The sequence below is a fragment of the Leptodactylus fuscus genome, chromosome 8 (assembly GCF_031893055.1).
Source record: "Leptodactylus fuscus isolate aLepFus1 chromosome 8, aLepFus1.hap2, whole genome shotgun sequence".
Taxonomy (NCBI): Eukaryota; Metazoa; Chordata; class Amphibia; order Anura; family Leptodactylidae; genus Leptodactylus; species Leptodactylus fuscus.
In genome coordinates this window covers 33288746-33314573 of record NC_134272.1, presented here as the reverse complement: position 1 = coordinate 33314573, position 25828 = coordinate 33288746, and the positions used below count along the sequence as shown (strand labels likewise).

The following is a 25828-nucleotide window of genomic DNA, read 5'->3' as shown; positions in this document are numbered from 1 at the left end:
CATGTAGTTTACAAATTTGGTTATGTATTTATTATGTCAAACAATCTTTTAGTGTTTTATGTGCTGTCACTTCCATTCACACAGCTCGTCTTTAGGGTGGTTTTACATGAAATACCGGGGAACAGCACAGATGATAATTACCTACGATATTGTAGTTTCAGGATCTAGAGGAGCGAGTCAAAAATAGGATCGGGCTACAACTGGGAATTCCAAATTCCTTGCATCTCTTCTGGCGTCCCATCAGTAGGCTACAGCAGGTTTATGGCAGTCTACAGTCTGTCTCATTAGCAGGGTATGGATGAGGACAAAGGGGAATCTAGGCAACTGTGGATAGGATTCCCTCTATCCAGGTTTCCACTGTGAAATCAGTGATGGCCATCTCCATATTTAATGTTAGGGAAGCAAAATCATTTCAGAGAGCTGTCCATGTGATGGCCTACTGTCAGAGTTTGACCCATGGACCCCTTGGACCAGTAGACCGCTAGGGTCCTATTCCATGCTGGAGTTCTGTGGCCCATTTGTCACCGAGGCACAGCACACAGTTCTACAGTTCAGCTTACTCAAGCAAAGGAACATACATGAAGTTGAGTTGCAGTTCCGTGCACAGCCTCAGTCATGTGTATGTCAGTATACTCAGAAAAACAATGAAGGGTGGTGGTAGAGCTCAAGTCAACTTAGCCCTTCCAATTATCAGAGTCCTGGAAGTCGGACACCAAAAACTTGCCTATGAAAATGTAAAGTAAAACCGGGATGCGAGAAAGGAAAGTCAATACATTTTTACTATATAGACCACCTTAGACCACCTCTGTGTGGCCTCACACAGTTTGATTTAAAGGGTTGTGTCATCAACACAAGCCCTTTCCATATGAGGGCGCATAGTATATAGGGGACTTGCCCGCTAGCAAAGAAGTATATTCATTTTCATGAATGTATCAGCTTCTCCGGCAACAACAGCTAACCTCTAGGTGTTTCTGGAATTGGATCCATGACTATTAACTGGGTTGCTTTCAATCTGAAAAAAGCCTCTTGAGAAAACAATCCCTTTATCACCGAGAACCCCCAAATTATTCCAGAAGTCAGATTCCAATTTGTCTTATATACAGCTCTCCTACACGTCAGCGCCATTGGCATTGCCCCTGCACTTTAGTGCTCTCAGTAAAAGTGATATCATACTTGTGTGAATAGGAGTCTATAGTCAGATACTGCTGAATACACCAAATTCTATTCTTCTAAATAATATTTTCATTTCTTTTTTTTAATGTCTCCAAATCAAACAGGAAGCTGGGGAAGGAACGGGAGGCTTTCATTATTTCACAGAGACGACTCAAGTTCTTTGTGCCAGTAAATGTATCAGCATTGTCTCTAGACTTTGACTCTCTAACTTTCATCTCACAGGATCTATAGGGGAAAAACTACGGATCACAAAGCTGAACACCCCAGAGCTGGTTTTCATTATTTGCTCTCATATATTCATATCTGAACATTTTGCTATCAATTAAATATGGAAAGTAGACTATCAGGACTGACATGTAAAACTCTTTTCTAGGAGTTGGCAGATAGTGGGTTAATCTTTAAGAACAACACCTGAGCCACTTAAGTGACATAATGGGCAGAACCCACAAGGTGCAATTATAATTAATTCTCCCTGATGCAATACACATGCGAATTACAGTATCTATAAGGACACGGTGGGCACTTTATTATCAAACCCGTGTATCTCCCACCTGAGGATAAAGGGTTAATCAGTAGGATTGTGGCCTCAGTCTTAAAACAGGGTATTCGTTCTGTCAAGTTAGGTCTGGAAAAGAAAATCCAGGCCCGAAAGGGTGTACCCTGAATAAAACATACACAGCAGTGTCACCCACTCATGTTATAAAGCCATATGCTGATCCCACATAGTGAGTGTCGTGCCCGGCCTCATAGGTATATGTTCTGTATGGCAAACTCTAAGATACTGAAGTACCCTAATCATAGGCGCACATAGAAGCAATGCCACCTGCAGGATATGCTAAGTTACTGCGGTCAAATGTAAAAATGTGAATTTACACCAAGTCATGTTCCATTTAAAAGAGGATGTGAAAAAAGTTACATTTTTAACTAACAAACCCTCCATATACCGTAATAGCGCTATAGTCAAGGAAACTGCATTGTAGGCAACTTATAATGCAGATATGAAGCAACAGTTTTATACCAGGAAACAATTCAATAGCTGAATTTCCTACAAAGTCAGTTGTGCTCTACTAGGAAAAAAGCAAGTCACCGGATAGGGCAATATCCTGTAAACACGGCTATCCTCAAGTACAATGTGATATGTAATATATTGTTAGACCCAGTTACAGGCACAGTCTGAGGATGAGGCCTAAAACAGAAGAGATTACCCAAAATCTAGGTGATCAGACTTCACTATTACTACCATATTATACCTAGATATGGAATTAGTCATCAGAATCGGACAACATTAAGTAAACAGCGTTTTATTTCCATAGCTAGCGCAAGGTTCGTATGACAAATACTATATAGAAATGATTTTACTATAGGTACGGAGTATCGTGTGAATGCAAACACTAAATTCAGACAAGCTGAAGAACATAAAAGGTAGCTGAGGACAATAGATCTCCTGAACTCACAATCTCTCATAACTTAGAGCCCAGCAACATATGTATTCTGCTTCTAAGGGTATGAATCACCTATCAACTTGTGAACATACGGCTTCAATCTGGTGAATACATCACTGCCATCAGGATGCGGCTTCCTTATGGAAAACACATTGAGATTGATGGGATGTGACGGGTGCATGCACGCCACACTGAGATGTGCCTCTGATAATTTGAGGCCAGGTGGGGAAAGCTGTTCATTGTGGTTGTAGTGACCACCTGCTGCCGAACGTCAAGAACAAGGTCAGAGAGTAGGGACATACTTTACATATCGATACAGCAGCGCTGACATCTAGCTCAATGATACCGCCGCTTAGTTAGGGCCAACCATTACTTTCCCTCATTCTTCTCACATAGATATAAGGTTCATTTTAGTAACGGAAATGATCAGTCGTGAGCGGTGGAGGGAATATAAGGGACCAAGGTGACGGTAATCCGTATTATAAGCATCACATGTCATATGTGTCAGCTGTCATCCATTGCCCATGACGTCTCCTCAGTGTCGAAATACAGATCTTATTATTGTGGTTTTATGTAGAAAAATAAAATTCACCAAAATTATCTTTTTAATCAAAAAAAAGGGGGAAACCAACCAGCACAAATTGGCCATAATGAGTTGCCGCCCCCAGCATTGAAACAGTAACTGTTTCCAGGCCTAGGTGGCGCTGTGACTTAAACTAAGCGTTTGCCTCCCTTTATCCGAAGATCTTATAAGTTCTGAAACCGCTGACTGTTCACCCACATAAGGTTGTCGCTCCTACATATATCAATACGACCAAAGCGGAGATGGACAATAGACTAAGACACTACATCTCGTGAACGTTACAGATCTCAAGTCGGCTCATACTTATTATTTATTTGAGACCCTTAGTTTTTGAAGCTATTTATAGGCTTATATGGCAATTTTGGGTATTATCATTTATTACATGTATTATACTTTAACGCTGACTTTAGAAGTTTATAGCCTGAGCAGGGACACGAGGTGATGGCAACCACCAAAAACATAGATCCGATCACAAAAATTATTACCAAGGAACTAAACAGTCCTAAACACAAGACAAGACATTCGGAGGAAATGTCTTGTCTCTGTTGCTATCATATTGGCAGCGATTCTGCTCGATCGGAATGTGCCTTAAATCCTTGCCATGAATTCTTTTCTTCGGCAATCGGAAAGGTCTCCTCCTATTTTGTGTCTCCCAAAGGGATCTTTAAATGGTTTACCCCAGATGTCCCCTAGCCAGTTTTTTCCATGGTAATAAATGGGTTAACCAGGACACAGCTGTCATTCCTAATGAGAAGAGATAAGTGTGAAAACTAAATCTGGCCAAGATGACACAGTGAGGAGGGTCTCCACATGGTATGGATAGAGCGGCTCTATTTCTGGAGCTTCATTACAGGACTGATCAGTAAACGGCATAAGGGATGTCCCTTGAGTAACACAATGGAAAGCCGTCTATACTGTACCATACCCGTAGCCAATATACTTTACAACAGAGCAAAGCGAGAAACCAATACGATGTCCACAACATGCATTCAAGACAATAACTGAAGAAAACGAAAAAGACATTCCAAGAAACGAGTACCGACCAAGGAAAAAGTTCATTGCACAAATTGGTATAACCCAATTCTTCAAAAATCTTTCTGCCCTCTCAAGAGTTGCTTTTAGTCATTTGATAAATGGATAGTTAGGGTTAAGCACGGGTCTCATATGTTAACATCCCTGAGATAACCAGTTTGTTTGCCAAACCATTCAGTGGCCCAGGACGCCCTCACCAGTATCAGTCTTTCTGACATGGCTGAAGAAGAAACCTCTACCAGATGAACTCTGCCTATCTATGGGCATTAAGTAATGGGACTCTGACACCGTGCATGACCTTAAAGTATTCAAAGAGGGTCAATAAAGTGATAACAATATAAATGATGGAGAGGGACATTAAAATGAGGCACTAAATCTGCTGCCCAGAAATGAGCTTTCCAAGCCTGCAGCCCACTCAAGTAGAAATCATTTGCCTACATAGCAGATGCAGCGGTATTGCCAGTATATCACGGCACAAGGGGAATAACCTTTTGTATGACATGCTATATCATTCCCATACTGGCCCCAGTAATAGCTACATGGTGGCATCATGAGAATATTGTGCTGAAGAATTGAGCGGGTTACTCTAGGTGAAACCAGAGGGCTTGTCGAAATCAGGCCAGTTTATGCATAAGCTAGTGCTATAGAAAGCCAGGTGGCCAGCCTTTGATCAAATAAGAATCTTACATGGCTTTATGATCCAATTATTCCACAACATAATTCAGCCAGCCAAAGGAAAATGGGCTGCTTGTCCCTGTGCGAAGATGTGGAGAGAGCAGACAAGATGGGTATTTATGGCTCAGGCACCCCCCAGGCGTGTTTTCCACCCTTTAAAGTTTTTAATCACATGGGGATCGTCAAAGAAGGATGATTGCCAAAGCCACTTAGCTAGCCAGGGATCATAAGATGCCACTGCCTTGTGAAATCCCCTTCCTACACCGAGATGGATAATCCTCTTTCTGAAATCACAGGGCTCATTTTCTCTTCTGCCAGTTCTGCAGTTTGCCGTTTCATGTCATTGCTGAGCCCTATGTGTTGTCATTTAAATGGCTAAGTTACCGGAGTCCCTGATGCCTGCGCTATAACCCTGCTCCGCTCAGTCGGGTATTGCCCCTTTCTACGCCAGTCGCAACGCGCGCAGCCTGCTATATAATTGTTCTCCTTAGGCCTTCTATAGAGGGCCATACATCAACCAGTTGTATGGAGAACTAGATAGATACAGACTTGACTACGCTGATCATTTACTGCATATCTGTAGAAATGATTTACCAATATGCTATAAAATCAGATATAAGAAAATAATGACAAAAAAAAATGGGGAAAAAAGCTACAAGGAGATTAAAGTGACAACCGCACCGCACACCACACATAATAATTTCCATCACTGGAAATGATTTCATCTTTGTCAGCTCTTCAAGAACATTTGCGCCATGTATGGGAGGAAGGAATCCTTTAAGAAGGGTTAGCTCACCACCATTATTAATATTTGATTCCTCCCATGTTACACTGGAAGCTAGCTGGAAGGGAGACGTGTAGCGTGTGTGAGGGGGAGGCGAGCAAGAAAGGAAGATCTGATATTAGGCTCCTAACCATCCAACGCCTACCATGTATTCAACCAGTGTTACAAGTCTCTGCAAAACACTACGTACACCCACTAGAATCAGTATGACACTGAGAGAGTGGGACCCAGCTCCATGTTACATCCAGCCAGTGCAGTCCTAAACGCTATGCTGTCATGTACCCAACACTACAGGTCCCTGGCACTGACACACTAAACAGTGCCATGTAGTAAACAATGCAGTGCAGTAATATAACATGTAGATGAGCCTTGTCAACCATTGATTTGCAAATCCCATTTTATCTGTGTGGAGTGTCAATTACAGATTAACAATACCCCAAAAGACCTGGTGTGCATTGTTACATTGTATCATCCCACCAGATAGTGACACAGTGTACTCTAATACAATGGGGTCTAATCTTATTTACAACTTCTATTGAGGTGAAAGAAGATTTCAGTGTGGATTGCAGCCCATGAATTCACTGAATGGAGATGTGACATTCTGTACTGTGTGTCACACTACATAATGGGGATCAATACTTCATTGCAGGATATACATGTGACCAGTCCCTGCTACAGCCTTGGAATTAACAGCATAGCATTAGCCGTGGCGGTATGTATACAGGGGAACTTTATTAGCCTGTCCTATGAGCTCCTGGACTGATGGCTCCGAATTGTACACGTCTTCTGGTACAGATACACCCCAATGTTCTCCTGTACTATCATCACTGTATCATGTCTGCTGATACAATCCTATGGTCTCACTCTCTCCTGGTGCAGATGCACTCCTATATTCTCTTGTACTATCATTATTACATCTCTGTCCTGGTGCAGATACATTATGTTGTTTTCCAGTATTCTCATTATAGCATCTCTACTTTGTTCTACAGCTTTTCTAGTGCAGAACACTATACTCTCCTATACCGCCATTATTACATCTCTCCTAGTGCCAATTGCAGATACAGTCCTATGTTCTATAACGCTCTCCTGGTTAAGATAAACTCCGATATTCTCCTTTACAGCCATTACTATACCTCTCTCCTGGTGCAGATACACTACTATCATTACTAGACTTCTCTCCTGGTGCAGACACACTATACTATCCTATACTGTCATTATTATACCTCTCCTGTTGAAGATACACTACTATGTTCTACAGCTCTCTTCTGATGTAGATAAACTCCTATATTCTCATGTAATACTATTACTACACCTCTCTCCTGGTGCAGATACCTTTCGGTCACTACTACACCTCTCTCCTGGTGCAGATACACTACAGTCACTACTACCTCTCTCTCTCCTGGTGCAGATACACTACAGTCACTACTACAGCTCTCTTCTGGTGCAAACATACTACAGTCACTACTACCTCTCTCTCCTGGTGCAGATACCCTACGGTCACTACCACACTTCTTTCCTGGTGCAGACATGCTACAGTCACTACTACCCCTCTCTACTGGTGCAGATAAGTTATCACTACACCTCTCTCCTGGTGCAGATACTCTACTGTCACTACTAACCCCTCTCTACTGGTGCAGATACTCTATTGTCACTACTACCCCTCTCTCTTGGTGCAGATACACTACAGTCACATCTACACTTCTCTACTGTCCTACAAGTTTCTGGAGTGTTAGTCTATGTGTGTGTATCTCAGTACAGATCGCTACAGTACAGTGCCATATAATATAGGGATGCTATTGTACCTCCCAGATTTTGGTTTACAATATTTGTAGTACTATCACATCTCTTTTTACCTGCCTTGGAGTTATACTGATACGTACAGAACACTGTGCCCTGGGCAGTTGTATAAAGAGCATATAGCATCTTGTGGCTGAGCCCTGCCTCCCTCCTCTGTGCCATGTATCTCCAGCACACGAAGAGTTGCAGCCACTTCACAGGGCGCTCTGATCACCCGACTTGCCCGGCAGGGTACACACATTCGCCAAGTTGGCAGGCAAAGGGCACTGCTGCCAGTCCCCACACATGCCACCCTGCCCGGCATGACAGCCAGATGTGAGTGCTGGAACTGTGGCTGAACTCCCGGGAGAGCCCTCCGTGCAGACATGAAGAGCCGCACCAGGCTTTGTAGTCTTTCTAAACCTGCTTTGATTTCCTCCAGATGTGACATCCAGCCGGAGCCTGGCTCCATACACAGAGCAGGGCACAGGGTCTGCACTACCACCATCATCATCATCATCACATAGACTAGCTGGTCTGGGGACTGCCTTACCTTCTTGTCCTGTCACTGTGCATCCTGAAAAGTGCAGATAAATAACTCCAAACACCAGCACAAGGATATCCATTGTGAACAAGCACCAATCTGTCTTCACTGCCCCTGTCAATGAGTCATGGAGATGGGACAAGGCTTGTCTTCTGCATGTGCAAAATGCCAGTAAGGTCCTGGGTGACGATGAGGATGATATTCCTGGTATAGGGGGTAATATCCACACTTGCAGAGGGATACAGAAGAGTTTCCTACCCACAGACACAGGGGATGAGGCAGAAGTGTCCAGTGGATAGAGGCTCCAATGTCCAGTGTGGTAGAGCAGTCCCTGGCTTGTCTTTGGCTGGGGTCAGGCACTTGGACTGCTGGCTAGCTTGTGAGGATGAGCGGAGTGTGAGCTGTGAGCCTGGCTCCTGCTGTCTGCGCCCTCCCAGCTACTCTGTGCTGCCTTATACAGAGAGAGCAGCATGTGCAGGGAGCGGAGGGAGGCAGAGCCATAGACACACACAGCCCGCCCCTCTGCCTGTCACTGAGCTCAGCCCTGACAAATCCTATCTATCTGCCCCCATCTACCTGCTGCACCCAGCACAGCCCTGACACATCCTATCTACTGTATCTTCCCCATCTACCTGCTGCATCCAGCACACATCTGACAAATCTCATCTACCTGCTGCACCCAGTACAGTCCCGACAAATCCCATCTATCTGCCCCCCATCTACCTGCTGCACCCAGCACAGCCCTGACACATCCTATCTATCTGCCCCATCTACCTGCTGCACCCAGCACACATCTGACAAATCTCATCTACCTGCTGCACCCAGCACAGTCCCGACAAATCCCATCTATCTTCCTCCCCATCTACCTGCTGCACCCAGCACAAACCTGAAAAATCCCAACTACCTGCTGCACCCAGCACAGTCCCGACAAATCCCATCTATCTCCCCCCCCCCATCTACCTGCTGCACCCAGCACAAACCTGAAAAATCCCATCTACCTGCTGCACCCAGCACAGTCCCGACAAATCCCATCTACCTGCTGCACCCAGCACAGCCCTGACAAATCCCATCTATCTGCTCCCCATCTATCTGCTGCACCCAGCACAACCCTGACAAATCCCATCTACCTGCTACACCCAGCATAGCCCTGAAAAATCCCATCTATCTGCCCCCCATCTACCTGTTGCACACAGCACAACCCTGTCAAATCACAACTATCTGCCCCCCATCTACCTGCTGCACCCAGCACAGCCCTGACAAATCACATCTATCTGCCCCCCATCTACCTATTGCTCCCAGCTCAGCCCTGACAAATCCCATCTGCCCCCCATCTACCTACTGCACCCAGTAAAGCCCTGACATATCCCATCTATCTGCCACCATCTACCTGCTGCACCCAGCACAGCCCCAGGCAACAAGTTGCAGCAGCTGCAGGGGATTCTCACTGCCTGTGGGGATCACAACTCCCAGCAGACTGGGTACAAATGGAAATTATTAATCTAAAGGCAATGCCTCTAGCTGTAGACCATTGGATAGACGATTCAGATTGCTGACTCCATGAAGAAATTCCTGTGAATATGTGGTGATCACAACTCCCAGCAGACTGGTGATTGTAATTGTACATTATTAATACAAAACAAGTACCACTAGATACAGACTATACAGATACATAGAGAAAGTGTGGCTATATATCTATATATATTCACTGTACAGGCTGCTGAGAAGAGTTTTGCAGAACAACCACTACATCTATTATCCTGTGATTTTCAGTGCTTTGACCTGACTATTTGTCTCAGGAACAGAAGTGCTGGCCATCTCTCATGTTCTCCAGTGTTAGATGCTGGGGAATGCAATACTCAGAGAGGATTTGTGATATTGACATAAAGATTTGGAAAATCCAATACCCAATAAATAACCTGAAATTGGTTCCTTTTCTACCACTGCAAACTATCCAGACAGAAATAGGCAGGACTGCTCTGTGCACACAATAGACGTCCATTTGATGGCATTTCTGAGTCAACTCCAGAGCCTTTCATCAATGAAAGCGTTCCGATCTTTTTCAGAATAAAATATCCTGTGAGTTATAGCTTTGTTACACATTTATGGCACAGAATATGGCCCTTGTGCAGTCATTCTAGCAGTGATAGCCTGGTTTCTGTGCATGCTATTTGTCCTGTATGATGGAGCTTCACTGAGACTGCCCAGAAAAGTAGGTTTTGAGGTGTAATTTACTTTTAGCCATAGTACAGATAGTATTTCATATACAGTTGAATGGATCTCAGTTTTCTTTGTTCACATGTAGCTGGCCTTTGTAGTTCAGGTATATGAATTCACATAGCGGAATAAACCTATACATTTTAGAATAATCAATCTTTATTAACAGCAAAGATACATTGGGATAAACAATCTGAACACCATCTTCTATATGTGCATGTCTACCTTTACTTACCTTGTAAGACTGGGGTTACATCTGAACCATTCATCCAGTTTTTCTGTGTGACCATATGCAGCAATGGATCCATAGGAAAACAGCACAGACGGCACATGGATGATATCTGTGTACTGCTCCAGCCTCCAGGGACCCATTGGTTTCCTGCTGTGAGTCCAGGATGCAAAATGACCAGGAATAGGATCCGTCCTGAGTTTTGCACCCAGGTTCAGTGCCCCTACATGGACCTGTGATAATAGTGTGAAAAACTCAGCTAGCATATTGACAAAGTATATGATCATGTATATTAGCCAAATGCTACCAACAAAGTAATAAACTTCAGCATTTAGTGATCCACTTCAGCTCTTGATAGAATATTTTGTCCTTGGAACTGATGTCTGAGCTTCATTACCACATTATAAATGGGTGGAGTCTGTCAGTTTTGGGTAGATCAGAGTCAGAGTTGGTAGAAATACTTGTTGGGGTATAGAGAAGAAAAGGAGTCCAAGCTGCAGTCGAATGTTTATCATACAAACTCCACAGCCAGATCAGCTCCCATTAACTTAAAGGGGTATTCCCACGTCGCTTGTTCAATAACCTGCAGGCTGTTGTGCTCTCTTCACTTCCTTCTTTTCTCGGCACATAGGTGGGCGGGGTTTCACTTGCACGGGATTGGTTGTAAATGAATTACCACAGTGTAAAGCTGATGTAGCAGAGCTGAATTTGAGTCAGCTTGCATTACATACAGAGGTAATGGACTCCCTATCTCAGCTCTTATCAGCCAAATTCAATTAAACTGACTGATAAGAGCTCAGAAATCTCTGAGAAGCTCAGCTACTTATCAGACACAAACAGCTCAGAGCTGCTCCCAGCCCCTCCCTCCCCCTTTGAGAGCAGGCAGCTACATCACTTGACAAATGAGCAGATAATCCCAAGGGTCATAGAAACGGAGTGTAAACAATGAAGTGAATAAATTAAGATAGCGGCCAAACAAAGCAGTTTTGATAAAGCAATGCATTTAGGAAAAATCTTAAATCCACATAAACTAGCAGTATAGATAGAATCATTGTGATGGGACCCCTTTAAGTATCAACTAAACTGCAGTGAGTTCAATCACTGCACAGAGAACAGCGCTGTCTGCTTCCTGTTGCATTCTCTGTGCATCAGCTGCTGAGAACAGTTCATAGGTGGGGGTCCAGGTGTCGGATCCTCAACAAGATATTGATATTGATGTTAGGGTAAGGATAGGACATTAGACTGGAAAACCGCTTTAAGGGTAAGTTCACACGGCAGAATCTGCATTCCGTGCATGAACATTATGCACGGCTAGCCGCGATGGGATGCAGATGCATTGCATCGGCATTCCGGCGCGGCATTCCACTCCGGATTATGCCCAAATGAATGGGCCTAGTCGGGAGCGAGTCTCACGGGGCAGCTGAGTCAACCGCAGAATCTGTTGCAAGAAGGGTCATGCTGCTTCTTTTTTCCGGTACTAGGTAGTGGAAAAAAGAAGCGAGCGGCTCCCATTGAAGTCAATGCGAGCCGGTTTTGGCAGCGGATTTTGACACTGATTCTGCGTCAAAATCTGCTGCCAAAAACCTCTGTGTGAACTCAGAATAAGGTGGATGCCTTCATAGTCACCATATGTCCAGGCAGTATTCCCCTAGCTACACACAGAGATAAGCATATTAAGATGGATGTACATAAACCTGGCCAAGCGTCTAAGTGTATGTTGACATGGCAGAAAATGAAAACGTATTTTCGCCAGTGGTAAAGCCACAATGTAATGCTGATGCAGGGCACTGACATTCCGTCTTAGCACTGCTGAGTCTTGAGCTGCAGACCCAGCCACGGAATATGCGTCCGGGACGCATATTTTTTTCCGTGTCTTGCTGCAATCACTGCCTCCCATTGAAAACAATGAAAACTATGCCCCCAAATCTGTGGCAACTTCCGCTGTGTGAATATACCGTAAACATTCAAATGTCTCAGAGTTAACCTAATCTTTTGCAATTGGTTAAACTGCTTCAGCATATCTTATCACAAATAAGCAATGAAAAGTCAGTGGAAACCCTATTTCAATGACTTTGCATTGGTTTTTGTTGTCTTTCTTGATAAGATCTCATGCTGCAGCAGTTTAACCTATTTCAGAAGTACAGGTTAACTCTGCTACATTGGTATATGTAAACAGGGCCAAGCATCACATTCCCATTTTACACTCTTCTGTTCGTTTCCAGTTTTTTCTCTTCTACATAATACATAAAGCTGTGTATATATCTGCATATGGTGGTTGACAGTTCCCCTTTAAGATTTGGGTGAGCAATTCAACTGTGTGGCTTTTTTCTTTCTAACACTAAGACCAGCGATCAGAATCACATTAGCTGCAGCATTGTGAACTAAGTGCAAGCGAGAGATTATATGAAGCAAATTCCTCATGGCGTGAGATAATCCAGTTGTTTCATGAGTTAAGGATGGCAGCTGTTCGTGGCAGTGCTGGTGTCACATATAATGTTTATATCTTTCATTTTTACTTTGTGACCTCTGGACTCCTGACATAGTTTTTCTGAGGCCGAGGTCACGCTGCAGCTTCCCTTACAGAGAATAGTTTATGTTACACTATACAACCCACACACGTATTGTGCCCAGTCTTGGCTCCATGCCGTCATGTCATGCTTTTCACTTTCTTCCACTTTCCATGCAGATAGTGCATATATGGCATTGATGTGTTGTTGTATATCAGGGTGTGGCGGTCACAACGGTGACTGATGATTGAGAATACAGAGCTGTATGTAATTTACCTACAAGCTGTACAGATACTTGAGGTTTGTCAAAAATAAGCCAAAACTCTTCTGGTCATACTCTGCTATAGTGATCTAGTGTCATACTTTCTATTAAGACTATATATACAAAGAGCATTAGCATAGAGGGTATACAGTATCTTCATATACTTGCCTCTACACATACCGTATGTCTCGCACTATATTTATACTTAGTAAAACTCTGTGCATGATGTCATCACCCCGTATAGGATACAGTATATACACAATATGAAGAACGGCAATATATAGTGCACAAGTCTTGAGAAGTAAGCATCGAGTGAGAAGAGGAGGTATCTGCATAGACAGGTGAGGTGCAGCATGGTGTACAGACCCAAATACAGCTGCTAAACTCACCCAAATAGTTTTCAGAGAAAAGTAGAGAGAATATTGTGTCAGGGTCCATGATATTTGTACTATATTACGATATTTTTACTAATTGAAGACATCTTTATGTAAAATTCTGGAAAAACCTGCTCTTTTTCTAAAGGTTGTCAAGAGATATCCATAAAGGGAGTCTGTCAGCAGTAAATTGTCTACAAACCTAATCCTACAGTTTCCAAACATACCTCTGTGATTCATGGTTGGCTCCCCATTTCCATGTAATTAACCGTTTATTGATATCCACATGAGGGAAAGTACTTGTGGGTTGCATCTTAACTTGTCTGGACTTTGGTCTCAGCTGTAGATTCCCTTGCAAAGTAATTTTCCCCCTCATTTGCTTATGAGCAAAACCGCACTTTACAAGAAAATGGGGCTCCCTATAGCCGGATAACAGATATATTTGGAAACTGTAGAATCACCTCTATAAGGTACCGGGATTAGGATTATAACCATTTTGACTCCCCTTAACAAAACTGGACTTGAAAAATTCTTGGTGCAAATCACTGATCTCAATTGTGAGATATTTATAACTGTGAGAACATATGGGCATGGATATATAGATCTGATATTACACATTTTGACATCTCTGGTATCATGGAAATGTCATAATAACCATTATTTGTCTATGATTAATATTTTAGTTTTTGTAAATTGGAGAAGATCTTCAGGACAGAGGTGAAGGGTAAACCTGATCATACAAGTTACATCATAATTTGCAAAGTCCTGCGGAAACACTGTAGGGATTGTAGGGCTATAGGTTGGACTTGACAGACTAATGTCTTTATCCAACCTCATCTACTATGTAACTATGTATAGGCTGGCGCTGTATAAATAAAATGTATTATTAATTATTATTGTTCCCAAAACGAATGCTTACATTTGTGGACAATGCATTTGCTATTCAGGTCTTTAGTATCATTGGATGATAAGGTAATTGTATTCTAAGATGTCTAGGTAGAGCCACAATGTAGTAAAAATATTAATAACCATTATTTCTGTAAATGCTTTCTTTGGATCTATTTACAGTTGTATGTTACTTGGTACATTGTTCTTAAGAACCGGCTCAAAACTAAGTGAAACATTACATATCTGATATACCCCATTAACAGTAAAATGGTTCATCCAAGTACAGATCTGTATTTCTTCTGTATCTAAGCAGTTCTGTGCAAGCTTTAAACAATACAATGATACAGGAACAAAAAAGCTGTAAGATGTGAGAGGCCTATTGCCACTAATTTAACTGTGACATTAAGAAAAGGCATTAAGTACAAGAAAAAGGAATGTCCTCTGCTGACCTCCCAGCATTGAAGACACCAGAGGGATGGGTGCCTTTACACCCACTGAAGTCATTAGTTTTCAAACCTGCCTATTTTTCACACCCACTCCGTTTGCTTGGCTGCCAATCATGTGCCATAGTGTGTTTAAGGGGCATTTATTTTCCTGCTTAGATGATGGTCTAGAGAAAAACGCCATGGGAGCTCCGGCAGAAAGATTATCGGCACTTAACAGAAGAACGCTATTAGCTGGAAAACATCTTTCATATTTTGCTGAATACATTTATGTATAAATGTGTATATTATATTAGGATTTGTTTTATGGTACTCAGGACGCAGTTGTCACATCTTAATTATTTCATATAGGCAAAATGCACTATATTCATTACTAGATTTTTTGTTTTTTAGGAAATGACCAATAACCAAAAGTGCAATATTGGAACGCATTTATTCCGTTATGCCATTTATATATATGACAGCCTGCCTGTCATACCTGTTGTTCGCAAATAAATCATGAATATCAAGTTATACAGCCTTTTAAAACCAGATTTTCTGATTATATCTGTTATCAGGAGACCCAAAATAAAGTGGTTCAGGCTCGGTTCACATCTGCGCCCGGTCTCCATATGGTAAGCAGCGCCTATCTCTTCACATTTTTCACCCTTTTTGGGCGGAAACCACGTCGACCCCATTATTGTCTATGGGGTCCTCGGGTTTCCTAACGTAACTGCTTTTTATGCGGATTAGGTTTCCATTTGGGGGGGTCTGCAAGGTTTGAAACCTGCGCATAGATGATATATTTTGTTGTTGTATAAATAACATAAAAATTTATATTTATTTATCTTAAAAAATAAATATATTGTTTTGCTAAAATACCAATTTGAATTCAAATCCACTAAGTAAAAACTTTCCGTATTTCCCTTTCTTAGATTCTGGGATTCTAGCAGTTCATTGACTATGAAGGAGCATTTTATGATCTGTTTGTTTTCCAAATAAAATGTCCTTATCCTGAGATCTGATGAGACCTCTTCCTTGTCTTCAGAGCAGAGTTTTGACAATGTTATTAGATGTAATACATGGAAATTGCCAGTAGGGGGAGCCTGTGACCAATAAAGAGCGAAGCATAGGGAATAAACTTATGAAATGCCACATCAAATTAAATTGCAGCAGAAAAAAAAAAAAAGGATAGAAAAAGTCTCGGTAACAGGTAAAATAAACAGAACTTAGCGGCAGAAAGTACTTCAGGGTGAACATAGCACTTTGCAGTGCTAAAGGACTTCTCTGTACAATTACTCATTGAATGTTTATCAGCATGGACTGAAATGAGCATAAATTAATAGCACTTAGCTACATAACAAAATATGGTAATGTGAGCGGAAATGAGTTCACATTAAATAACGTATTCTTATAGACACCTCTACTTGTATGTTACTTCTGCTCAAACAGATCTCAGTATATAGTATGAGGGAAACTGTGATTTGGCCCTTTAAAAACTGATGTGGCAGGGGCATAACTACCGTGGTAGCAGTGGAGGCAGCTGCCACAGGGCCCAGGACCCTAGGGGGCCCGGTGACAGCTGCTACCGCTGCAGATTTTTTTTTTTTTTTTTTTTAAATAGGCCGTTACCTGCAATTGCTGCCTTTACTACTGCGCCCAAGCAGGGGCCGCCTGCCGTCCGGGCCCTTGCATAGTGACAGCGGGCAGGAGAAACTTCTGTCTCCTGCCCACTGTCCCCAGGCCCTGTTCCGGCATCTATACTAGTAGATTGAAGGACCTGAGACATGACGTCATCAAAGGTTCTTTAATCTACTAACATAGACTCGGTGTCTTTTGTGGGCGGAGCTTCCCGGATTGTACAGGTCAGTGTACAATGGGGGGAATGGGTTATAGGCTGTGAGGAAGAGGGGTACATGGGTGTGCAGGCTGTGTGAGAAAGTCTGCACCCCCTTCCCTTCCTTTCTCACATACAGCCTGCACACCTATGTACCCCTCCTACTCACAGTCTGCACCCCCCATTCTGCCCTATGTGAGCAAGAGGAGGGAATGGGTGGTGTAGGCTGTGTGTGAGCAAGAGGAGTACATGGACGTGCAGGCTGTATATGACCAAAGAGGGTGACCTGGGGGCACTGGCTGTGTGTGAGAAAGAAGGGGGAATGGGGGGTGCAGGCTGTGGGTGAGCAAGAGTGTGGTGGAATAGGGGGTTCCACCACACAGCTTGCACCCCCATTTCCCCTCTTGCTTATACACACCCTGCACCCCACGTCACCCTCTTATTCACAAACAGCCTGCACGTCCATGTACCCCTCTTGGAGGGGGGCCCCATGTCAGAAGTTTGCCACGGGGCCCCGCCATTCCTAGTTACGCCACTGTGATGTGGTTATGATATATTGCATTATTCATGTTCAAGTAATAATAATAATACAGACAAATGCTAGGGCTACATGACAATTTCTGGCCATGCCCCATTAAGATTGCAAATGTCATAATGCCAGTTCAGTGGTAAAAGCGGTCAACTAAAAATCCATCAGGTTTGGATTTCTGATGGCTGTCATGACTTGCAATTCACAAGAATGACTCCATACACTATGACTAAGTGCAATGTGAACAACATTGTGATCTTATGTTGTACAATCACAAGTTGCCATGTAGTCTTAGTCTAGTCTATTGTTTGAGACTGGCCTTATTTTATTTACTCCTGGTATAAAGAGTGTGCCAGACACTGAATGCAAATAAATATCTGAGGAAATAGTGACTTGCTATGTTGGATTTTGGAAAGTTGTTTGTGCCTGATCTGCATCCCATTACTAAAAGTCCAGGACAGGTCATAGAAAGGGACAGAGATAAATCTACCAAGGATAGAGGATTTACATGGTCCAGACAATAGGGAGGTTAATACCTCACTGTGAACGTAGTCCCGGGAAACCAACAGAATTCCCTGGTGGATGCAAATGTGGCCTCGCTTCCATTCACTTCAAGTGAAGTATTGTACCTGGTTATCTCCAGCACTCTCATTGTAGTGAATGGAGGCAGCGTCACATCTGCATCTACCAAGGGGTTTGGTTGAATCTCCCATAGTTGCCTTCACAACAGGCGTAATACTCAGGATTGGTGGAGGTCTCAGTGGACTGACCCCTCTCACCGACCACATCTGTAGGATAGAGGACAAATTGTTGAACATGCCATCACATAGATTGCGAAGCTGACCCACAAGGGTCTTGGGTGTCCAACCTCTGCTGATCTTCAATGATGACCTATACCAGTGATGGCGAACCTTTTAGAGACTGAGTGCCCAAACTGCAACCCGAAACCCACAAATTATCACAAAGTGCCAACATGGGAATTTAACGTTAATAATGTGTGGATCCACAATTACAGACATCTACGGACCTGAAAAATATGGTCATGTGAATGGGGCTTTATAGAGCTTTCTGCTCCACTGTGACCCCCACACAGTCCAAATTGCTTCCCAGTGACCCCTACACAGTACAATCAGCTGCACAGTGGCCCCCACACAGAATAACCTGGTCCAAAGATGGGTGCCCAAAGAGAGGGCTCTGAGTGCCACCTCTGGCACCTGTGCCATAGGTTTGCCATCACGGACCTATATTTAGGACAAAATCTAAAAAAAATCTTTTAAGACAATGCATCTTTTTTGTTGCAGATTTTGTTGTGGGTTGTTTTTTTTAGCCAAAGCCAAAAATTGCTACAAGGGGAATGGGATATGTATAAACTACTTATACTTCTACCTTTGCTCAATCCACTTCCACCATTTAGCTCAAAAAAACGCACCAAAATCTGCTACAAAATAAGCTGCATTTCCGCAACGTGGGGCCTCAGCCTAAGGAATAAGATCACATTAAGCTCGGAAGACAAGAAAGAAGAAAATGTGTGTTAGGTAACTGCATCATACTGTATCATTTTCTGGTTTACAGTAAAAAAAAAAATTGACAATAGATAATCCCTTGAGATTTTAGTTATTTGAATTTTTCGTATTTTTTCAACCCATAGGGGATTTGAACTTGAACAACCCTTACAATGCATTGCTGTACATTGTATAAGGCACTGAGTTCCATTACAGGCAGCCAATCACAGTAATAACAGGCCTTCAAGCCTTTGATAGGTTCCCAGCAACCGATACCCAACCCTAGATCCTGCTTTATGTGATGGTGATCAGAGTCAACTTGTGTGCAACACTGAATCTCAGATGCTTTGGTTGCACTTGACTGAGGCATCAAAAAATAGCCAAAATCAGACAGTTTTTTTGTAAAATTCCCAACATCCATCATACATGTACGGCAGAAGTCAGGTAGGGGTTAAACTGACTGCTGTGGTTCTACCGAATCGCAAATACTTTACCTAAGAAAATTATCTTGAACTACCTCCAAGGCTTTACATACAACATTACGTACCATTTATATTTGTGGCCAGATGTTACTTTAAAGCATAGAGTGGAAAATAAAACATACTATATACAAAGCACTTTAGTGTGCGGTACGGTAATTTTCTGATGGTTTGGGGGCCGTGGCATTTTCATAATGCACCATGTTCTAATTTAGTGCCTAGGTTTGTCTGTTGCAAAAAATATATATATATTTTATAAATAAACGAAAAAAAAATTGTTCTTTTGTACAAATGTTGCAAAACACTGTAAAAAAGAATCATCTTGTATAAAGAATCATTATAATCAGACATTACATCACCAACATTTCTAGAGTTTCCATGTAGCAAGCAGAGGAACACGGGAATCCTGTAAGGACACAAAGACATAAAAACATTGCAGTATTAACCATGCATATGCTGTAATTGTACAGGAGAAGTTATAGCTTAAAAAAGGTTATAAAACAGAGGCAATACACAAGATATTTAAGAAGATGTGGTATGATAAAGATTAAGAAATGGGCACAACGGACTGGACATTAGAGAAGATGTGACATAATAAAGATTATAGGATAAATTCTATATACTAGATAAGGCGGGTTCACATCTGCGCCCTGATCTCCACTTTGCAAGTTTCCGTCTTCTGCCTGAGAAACTGGATAGGAGACGGAAACCAGCAGTCAGTTTTCAAACCCATTCACTTGAATGGGTTTGCAAAGTGTCCGCCCATGAGTGTCTTCTGCCTCTCCGCGGTGAAACCGTTTTTTTTTAACTGGACACATAGTCCTGCATGTCTGACTTTGTGTCCGGCTAAAGAAAACGGTTTCGCCGGGGAGAGACAGAAGATGCTCATGGGTGGTCACTTTGCAAACCCATTCCAGTGAATGGGAAAGTGGAGACTGGGCGCAGGTGTGAACCAGCCCATACTAGAGATGTCATATAGTGAAGGTTAAAAAATAGACCCAATACACAAGTTATTAGAGAGAATATGGTATAGTAAAAATTATAAGATGGATCCAATGCACTAGACCAGTAGTTCTCAAACTGAGGTACACGTACCCCTGGGGTTAGTCCTCGTTATCCGCATGGGTACGCACAGCAGTGAAAGTCCACCCCCTCCCCCTTAATGGTAGCTCATGAGGTTCGCCACCCATAAACTACTATTTCAGACCCTCAGGCTCAGGAAAGGAGAGCAAACATAACATACAGTGTTACTCACCTCCTGCACAAGTCCGCCCTCTTCTGGCCTCCTAATTGATGTCAGGGACCATAGGTCATGTGGTGTAGTGATGCTATGAGTCATTCTGACACATAACTCACGGGACCACTGAGACCCAATCACAGGCCTCAATGGCTGCTGACGTCAATTTGAAGTCTGGAAGAGGTCCAAAGAGTAACATTGTTATGTTTACTCACCTTCCCTGAGCCTACACTAAGAGACCCCAGAGTATAGTAACAGTTTGTGGGTGGTAAACCCCCAAACCTTCGGTTTCGGCTGAACTCAAAATCATTAGAAAATCAGAATGTATGTGGGATTTTTAAAAATGTTATTAAGGTACGGGCCACTCTAGGACATTACACAGTGTAGAGGGGCCGCTATGAGACATTATACTGTGTGGAGGGTCTGCTATGAGACATTATACTGAATGGAAGGCCGCTGTGGGACATTATATTGCATGGAGGGTAGTAATGGGATGTTAGAAAACATGGGACAATAAAGATTATAAGATAGACCCAATACTAGAATGAAATCATAAATCAGCAGTCACAAGACTAATCCAGAAAAGCAGAGCCATCTCAGATTCTCAATGCATCCGCCTGTAGGTTATCTGTACTGAATAGCTATATATAATACAGAGTAGAGAAAGCTGTAGAACAGCCTACTGTGTATCCTGTACAGTGGGGTCAACTGCAGGGAAATTCTGAATGAATTACCAAGCTACAGTAATACGTCATTGATATGTACAATAGTGTTGGCAAATATCCCCAAATATAAGTAAGCCAGCTCCACACAGCACAGCTGGGTATAGATACTTTTATTTTAAACCAAAACAGAATGGCAAATGGATGGCAAGTAGAGTTCTGGCACACTGGCATGAACAAATCCTTTAAGACATGAGCAGCCTATGCAGATGTACAGGTTCTGTATGTGCAAGCTCTGTTGGCTGATACATGTATAGAGATTTGTGCAGAAGATCAAATTCTGTATGATCATGTGCGTGAGCCCTATAGAAGAAGTCTTTTTTTACTCTAATCCTGCTTTGTGTACAATCCCTTTAACTCTCTAAAATAATAAAATGATAGTATAGTATTTTTTCCATGTAGAACATTTAAATCTCCCATTTTACCATAGTGGTGTAGGTGTAGTCGACGGATGTGAGGTCTTGTCACTATATTAAAAGGTCTAAGTCTCCAGCACTGCACAAGCAGAAGTAAGACTGCTATGGAGCACGCTTGCTGTTTGAAGGTATATGCTTTTTCTTCCCAGACTCTGTGCAAGGATATAACAGGTCTCCAGCTGCCTAAATTTAGCAGCATATAAATGTAGCGGTCATAAAAGAAGAGAATGGATTTCTTTGAACAGCTTACACTTCCTACAAGCTCGCTGCTCGTTTCAGCAGGTTAACTTCATTAAATCCTTTATCTGTAGATTTAATGCTTCCCAGGTCCCTCTGGGTGCATTAGCTATAAACCCAACTTGCATTTGTATAGCGGTGCTTTGGATCTTTGTAGGGGTAATGATATAAGGGAGAATCCTGAAATTCTTCATTGCTATATTATTTATTAAAATAGTGTGAGAAGTGTGTGCCCATGCTGATAATGAAGGCTGCCGTCACACATTGGTGGGCTCAGTGAAAAGGTTTCATGGCTGCCCCCATCCCCAATGTATCTTCACATACTATGAAATATCATGAGAAGATTTCTAACTATTTAGTGGCAATTACTAGACACGTAAAAAGACAGGTTAGGACTCACAGGGGCATCTTCTCTAAAGATAAGACACCCTTCTCATTTTTATCTGGCCCAGACTGCCACATTGACTTCTGCCACACACAACTCGATAGAGCCTCTGAAACAATAGTACCAGATAGTGACTGAAACAGGTACTAAAAGAAGCGAGCTGCCCTTTCTTCAGGCGGAAGCCGCGGCGTGCTGCGGGAACAACCGCGGTGTGAACGCATTGCGGTTATTCCTGCAGTGCTTTGAACAGAAAGGTCACAGAGTTTTCCTCCGCGTACTTTCTGTTACAATTATATCTATGGGAAAGCCGCCAGCGTTTCTGTAGATATAATTGAAATTCTGCGATTTTTAAAACCACAACAGCTTTGTAAATCGCAGTGTGTCCGCAATGCGATTTTGTTCCGCAAAGTGGGCATGGGATTCGCATGAATCCCATCCACTTTGCAAGTACTGTAAAACGCTGCGATTTTCCGGCCCGTGAGGCCCCGGCCTAAATAGCAAACGACCATAATTCCTTAGGATTTTCAACATAGCCTTTCAATTACCTTTATTGCACATGAGAAACTCGAGTAAAAACGCGATGCAAAACTCAATAGAAAACTCATATGAATTTCAGCAGCACAAATCTGAAAAATGCGATGAAAAATGCATGTACATGCACTTTTTTTCCACAACAAAAAAAGCGTATCCTCTGTTTTTTTTACGCAGCATTTTTTTGCTGGGTTTCTGCCCAGTGGGGCCTTAGCCTAACTGTGCTGCAATGGAGGCTCCAGGTGTGCGACTTTCTTATGGGCTTCTTTTTTACAGCGTTCCCTGTGCAGCCAAAATGACATTTCTCCTGTATACTATGATTCAGTACGATTCCGAGGATACCCAATTTATATGGTTTTATTTACATTTTAACTCCTTAACAAAAATCCAAAACTGTGACAAAATATTTTTTTTCTAAAAGTCGCCATATTTTGACAAGTAACTTTTTCATACTTCCATATACGGGAATGTATGGGGCGTATTTTTTTTGCTGGGCCGGGTGTACTTTTTAGTTATACCATTTTGGGGAATTGCTATTGCTTTGATCAATTTTTATAAAAAAGCAGCCTACAAAAAAAAAATCACTGCAGACAGGCCAGGGAGCCTTTACAAGGCTCCTGGCTGTCATGCAATGTGACGTCGGCCCTGGAGCTTGCTCCAGGCGCCACCGATCACCGGCAAAATGGTGGCAACCATATGCCACCGGCAAAATGGCGCCTCGGTCAGCTTTGACCGAGGTGCCAGAAGGGTTAATGCCCATGGCTGGTGTGGGCACCAACTGTGGGCATTAGCGCATGGTGTCTGCTATATGATAGTTAAACACCGGGCATCCGCCATACTGGTACAGCCGATGTCAGGAAGGGGTTAAGGGCACCAACGACCCTACAGAAGCTCCTTCTGTGCCTAACCACTGTAATATGTTACTATTACGACATACTTCAGGATGGCCATTTACAAACTTCAGCCTGTTCACCACCATGAGGTTTAACCTGCTCTATTAGTTAAAATAAGTCCACAATAACTTGCCTGCAACTTCCGCCTGACTCCTCAACCACCACAGAAGAGGCCATTTGACACCTTAAATGGAATCGACCGCCAGCAAGCTGATTAGCAATGCACTAGCCTCTAGAAACCTTATATTTTTAAGCTAGATCAACTCATGGTGGGTTCAGGTTTCCGTCTTCTGTCCGAAAAACTGGACTGGAGACGGAAACCGGCAGACAGTTTTCAAAGTGTTTTCAAAGTTTGCAAAGTGTCTGCCCGTGAGCCTTTTCTGCCCTCTGCGGCGAAACCGTTTTGTTTTTTTGTTTTTTTTAACCAGAAACAAATTCTGTACTTTGTGTCCCGTTAAAAAAACCCAAAACACAGTTTCGCTGCAGAAATCAAAAGACGCTCACGGGCGGACACTGAATGATGGGCAGAAGATGGAAACCCACAAAGCGGAGACCGGGCGCAGGTGTGAACTGCCCTCAGCTATGAATCAGGGGCGGATCCAGGGCTGGGCGAGCCGGGCAACCGCCCGGGGCCCCGTGCTTAGCGGGGCCCCGCGGCCCGGCCCTAACAAAATGGTCCCGGTCAGCTCGGCAGTCGGGCAAGTGCCGGGGCCCACAGAGCCTCAGGGGGCCCCCCGGCACTTGCCTGTCACGATTTCAGCTCATCGGCGTCCGTCCGCTGATGAGCTGGAATACATACGCGATTAAAGCAGGAGCTGTGACCTCAGCTCCTGCTTTAAAGCTCCGGCCCGGCTTGCGTGTGTAGGCGCGATGACGTAATCACATCGCGCCTACACACGCAAGTCGGGCCGTAGCTAAGCAGGAGCTGAGGTCACAGCTCCTGCATCACGTATGTGACTGGAGTGAGAGAGAGGAGCGTCGGGGGAACGATGGAAGGTGAGTGTAAGTGTTTGTTTTGTATTAAATATTAAGGTGGAACATAATGAAGGGGGCCCATGAAACTGGGGGGCAAATGAAGGGGAGGGGGGGGGGACGGCATGACACTGGGGAAGATGAAGGGGGGGGACGGCATGAAACTGGGGACAGAGATGGAGGGGGCCCAATGAAACTGGGGGGCAAATGAAGGGGAGGGGGGGGAAACGGCATGACAATGGGGAAGATGAAGGGGGGGGACGGCATGAAACTGGGGACAGAGATGGAGGGGGCCCAATGAAACTGGGGGGCAAATGAAGGTGGAGGGGGGATCGGCATGACACTGGGGCAGAGACTGGGGACATTAAACTGTGGGCAGATGAAGGGGGAGAATGTGATGAAACTGGGGACAGAGATGGAAGGGGGGACATGAAACTGGGGACAGAGGAAGGGTGTATATGAAACTGGGGGAGAGATGGAGGGGGGACATATAATTTACGGGTGACTGTAGGAGGATTATACTGTGTGGGAGCACATGATAAATGAATGAGAATGGGTGGAATCAACATAAAAGTGGGTGGAGCCAAATTTGCCGCGGCACGCAGAGCGCGCCGCACATTTTACCCCTCTTTCTACTCATTAAAAATTAGGAGGTATGGCGTCCTACGGACGCCGATGAGCTGAATACATAGGCGTTTAAAGCAGGAGGTGTCACAGCTCAGCTCCTGTTTTAACGCTGAGCTCCGGCATTTGTAGTCGCGATCTGATGATGTCACATCGCGCCTACAATATGTGTATGAGGGAGAGAGCTGCGGGGGAACGAGGGAAGGTGAGTGTGTGTGAGAACAGTATGACGCTGGGGCAGATGAACGGAGGGAGAACGGCATGACACTGAGGCAGATAGAGGGGGGGAGAACAGCATGACACTGGGGCAGATGAAGGGGGGAGAACGGCATGACACTGGGGCAGAGACGGGGGGGGGACATGAAACTGTGGGCAGATAAAGGGGGAGAATGGCATGAAACTAGGGACAGAGATAGATTGGGGGGAGATGAAACTAGGGGTAGATGAAGGGTGTATATGAAAATGGGGAGAGATGGAGGGGGGGACATATAATTTACGGGTGACTGTAGGAGGATTATACTGTGTGGAATCACATGAAAAATGAATGAGAATGGGTGGA

At 43.5% G+C, this 25828-nt stretch overlaps 1 protein-coding gene across 4 annotated transcripts in view; it reads right to left on the bottom strand.

The window, feature by feature from the left end:
- The window catches only part of NRP2 (neuropilin 2), a 101452-nt gene extending 93003 nt beyond the window's left edge, over positions 1 to 8449 (bottom strand). For all 4 annotated transcript variants that reach the window (XM_075284282.1, XM_075284283.1, XM_075284284.1 and 1 more), the window contains exon 1: positions 8019 to 8449. In XM_075284282.1, the coding sequence (XP_075140383.1) occupies positions 8019 to 8091 (73 nt within the window). In that variant the 5' untranslated portion in view covers positions 8092 to 8449. The remainder of the gene's footprint in view (positions 1 to 8018) is intronic.
- Positions 8450 to 25828: the final 17379 nt, after the last annotated feature.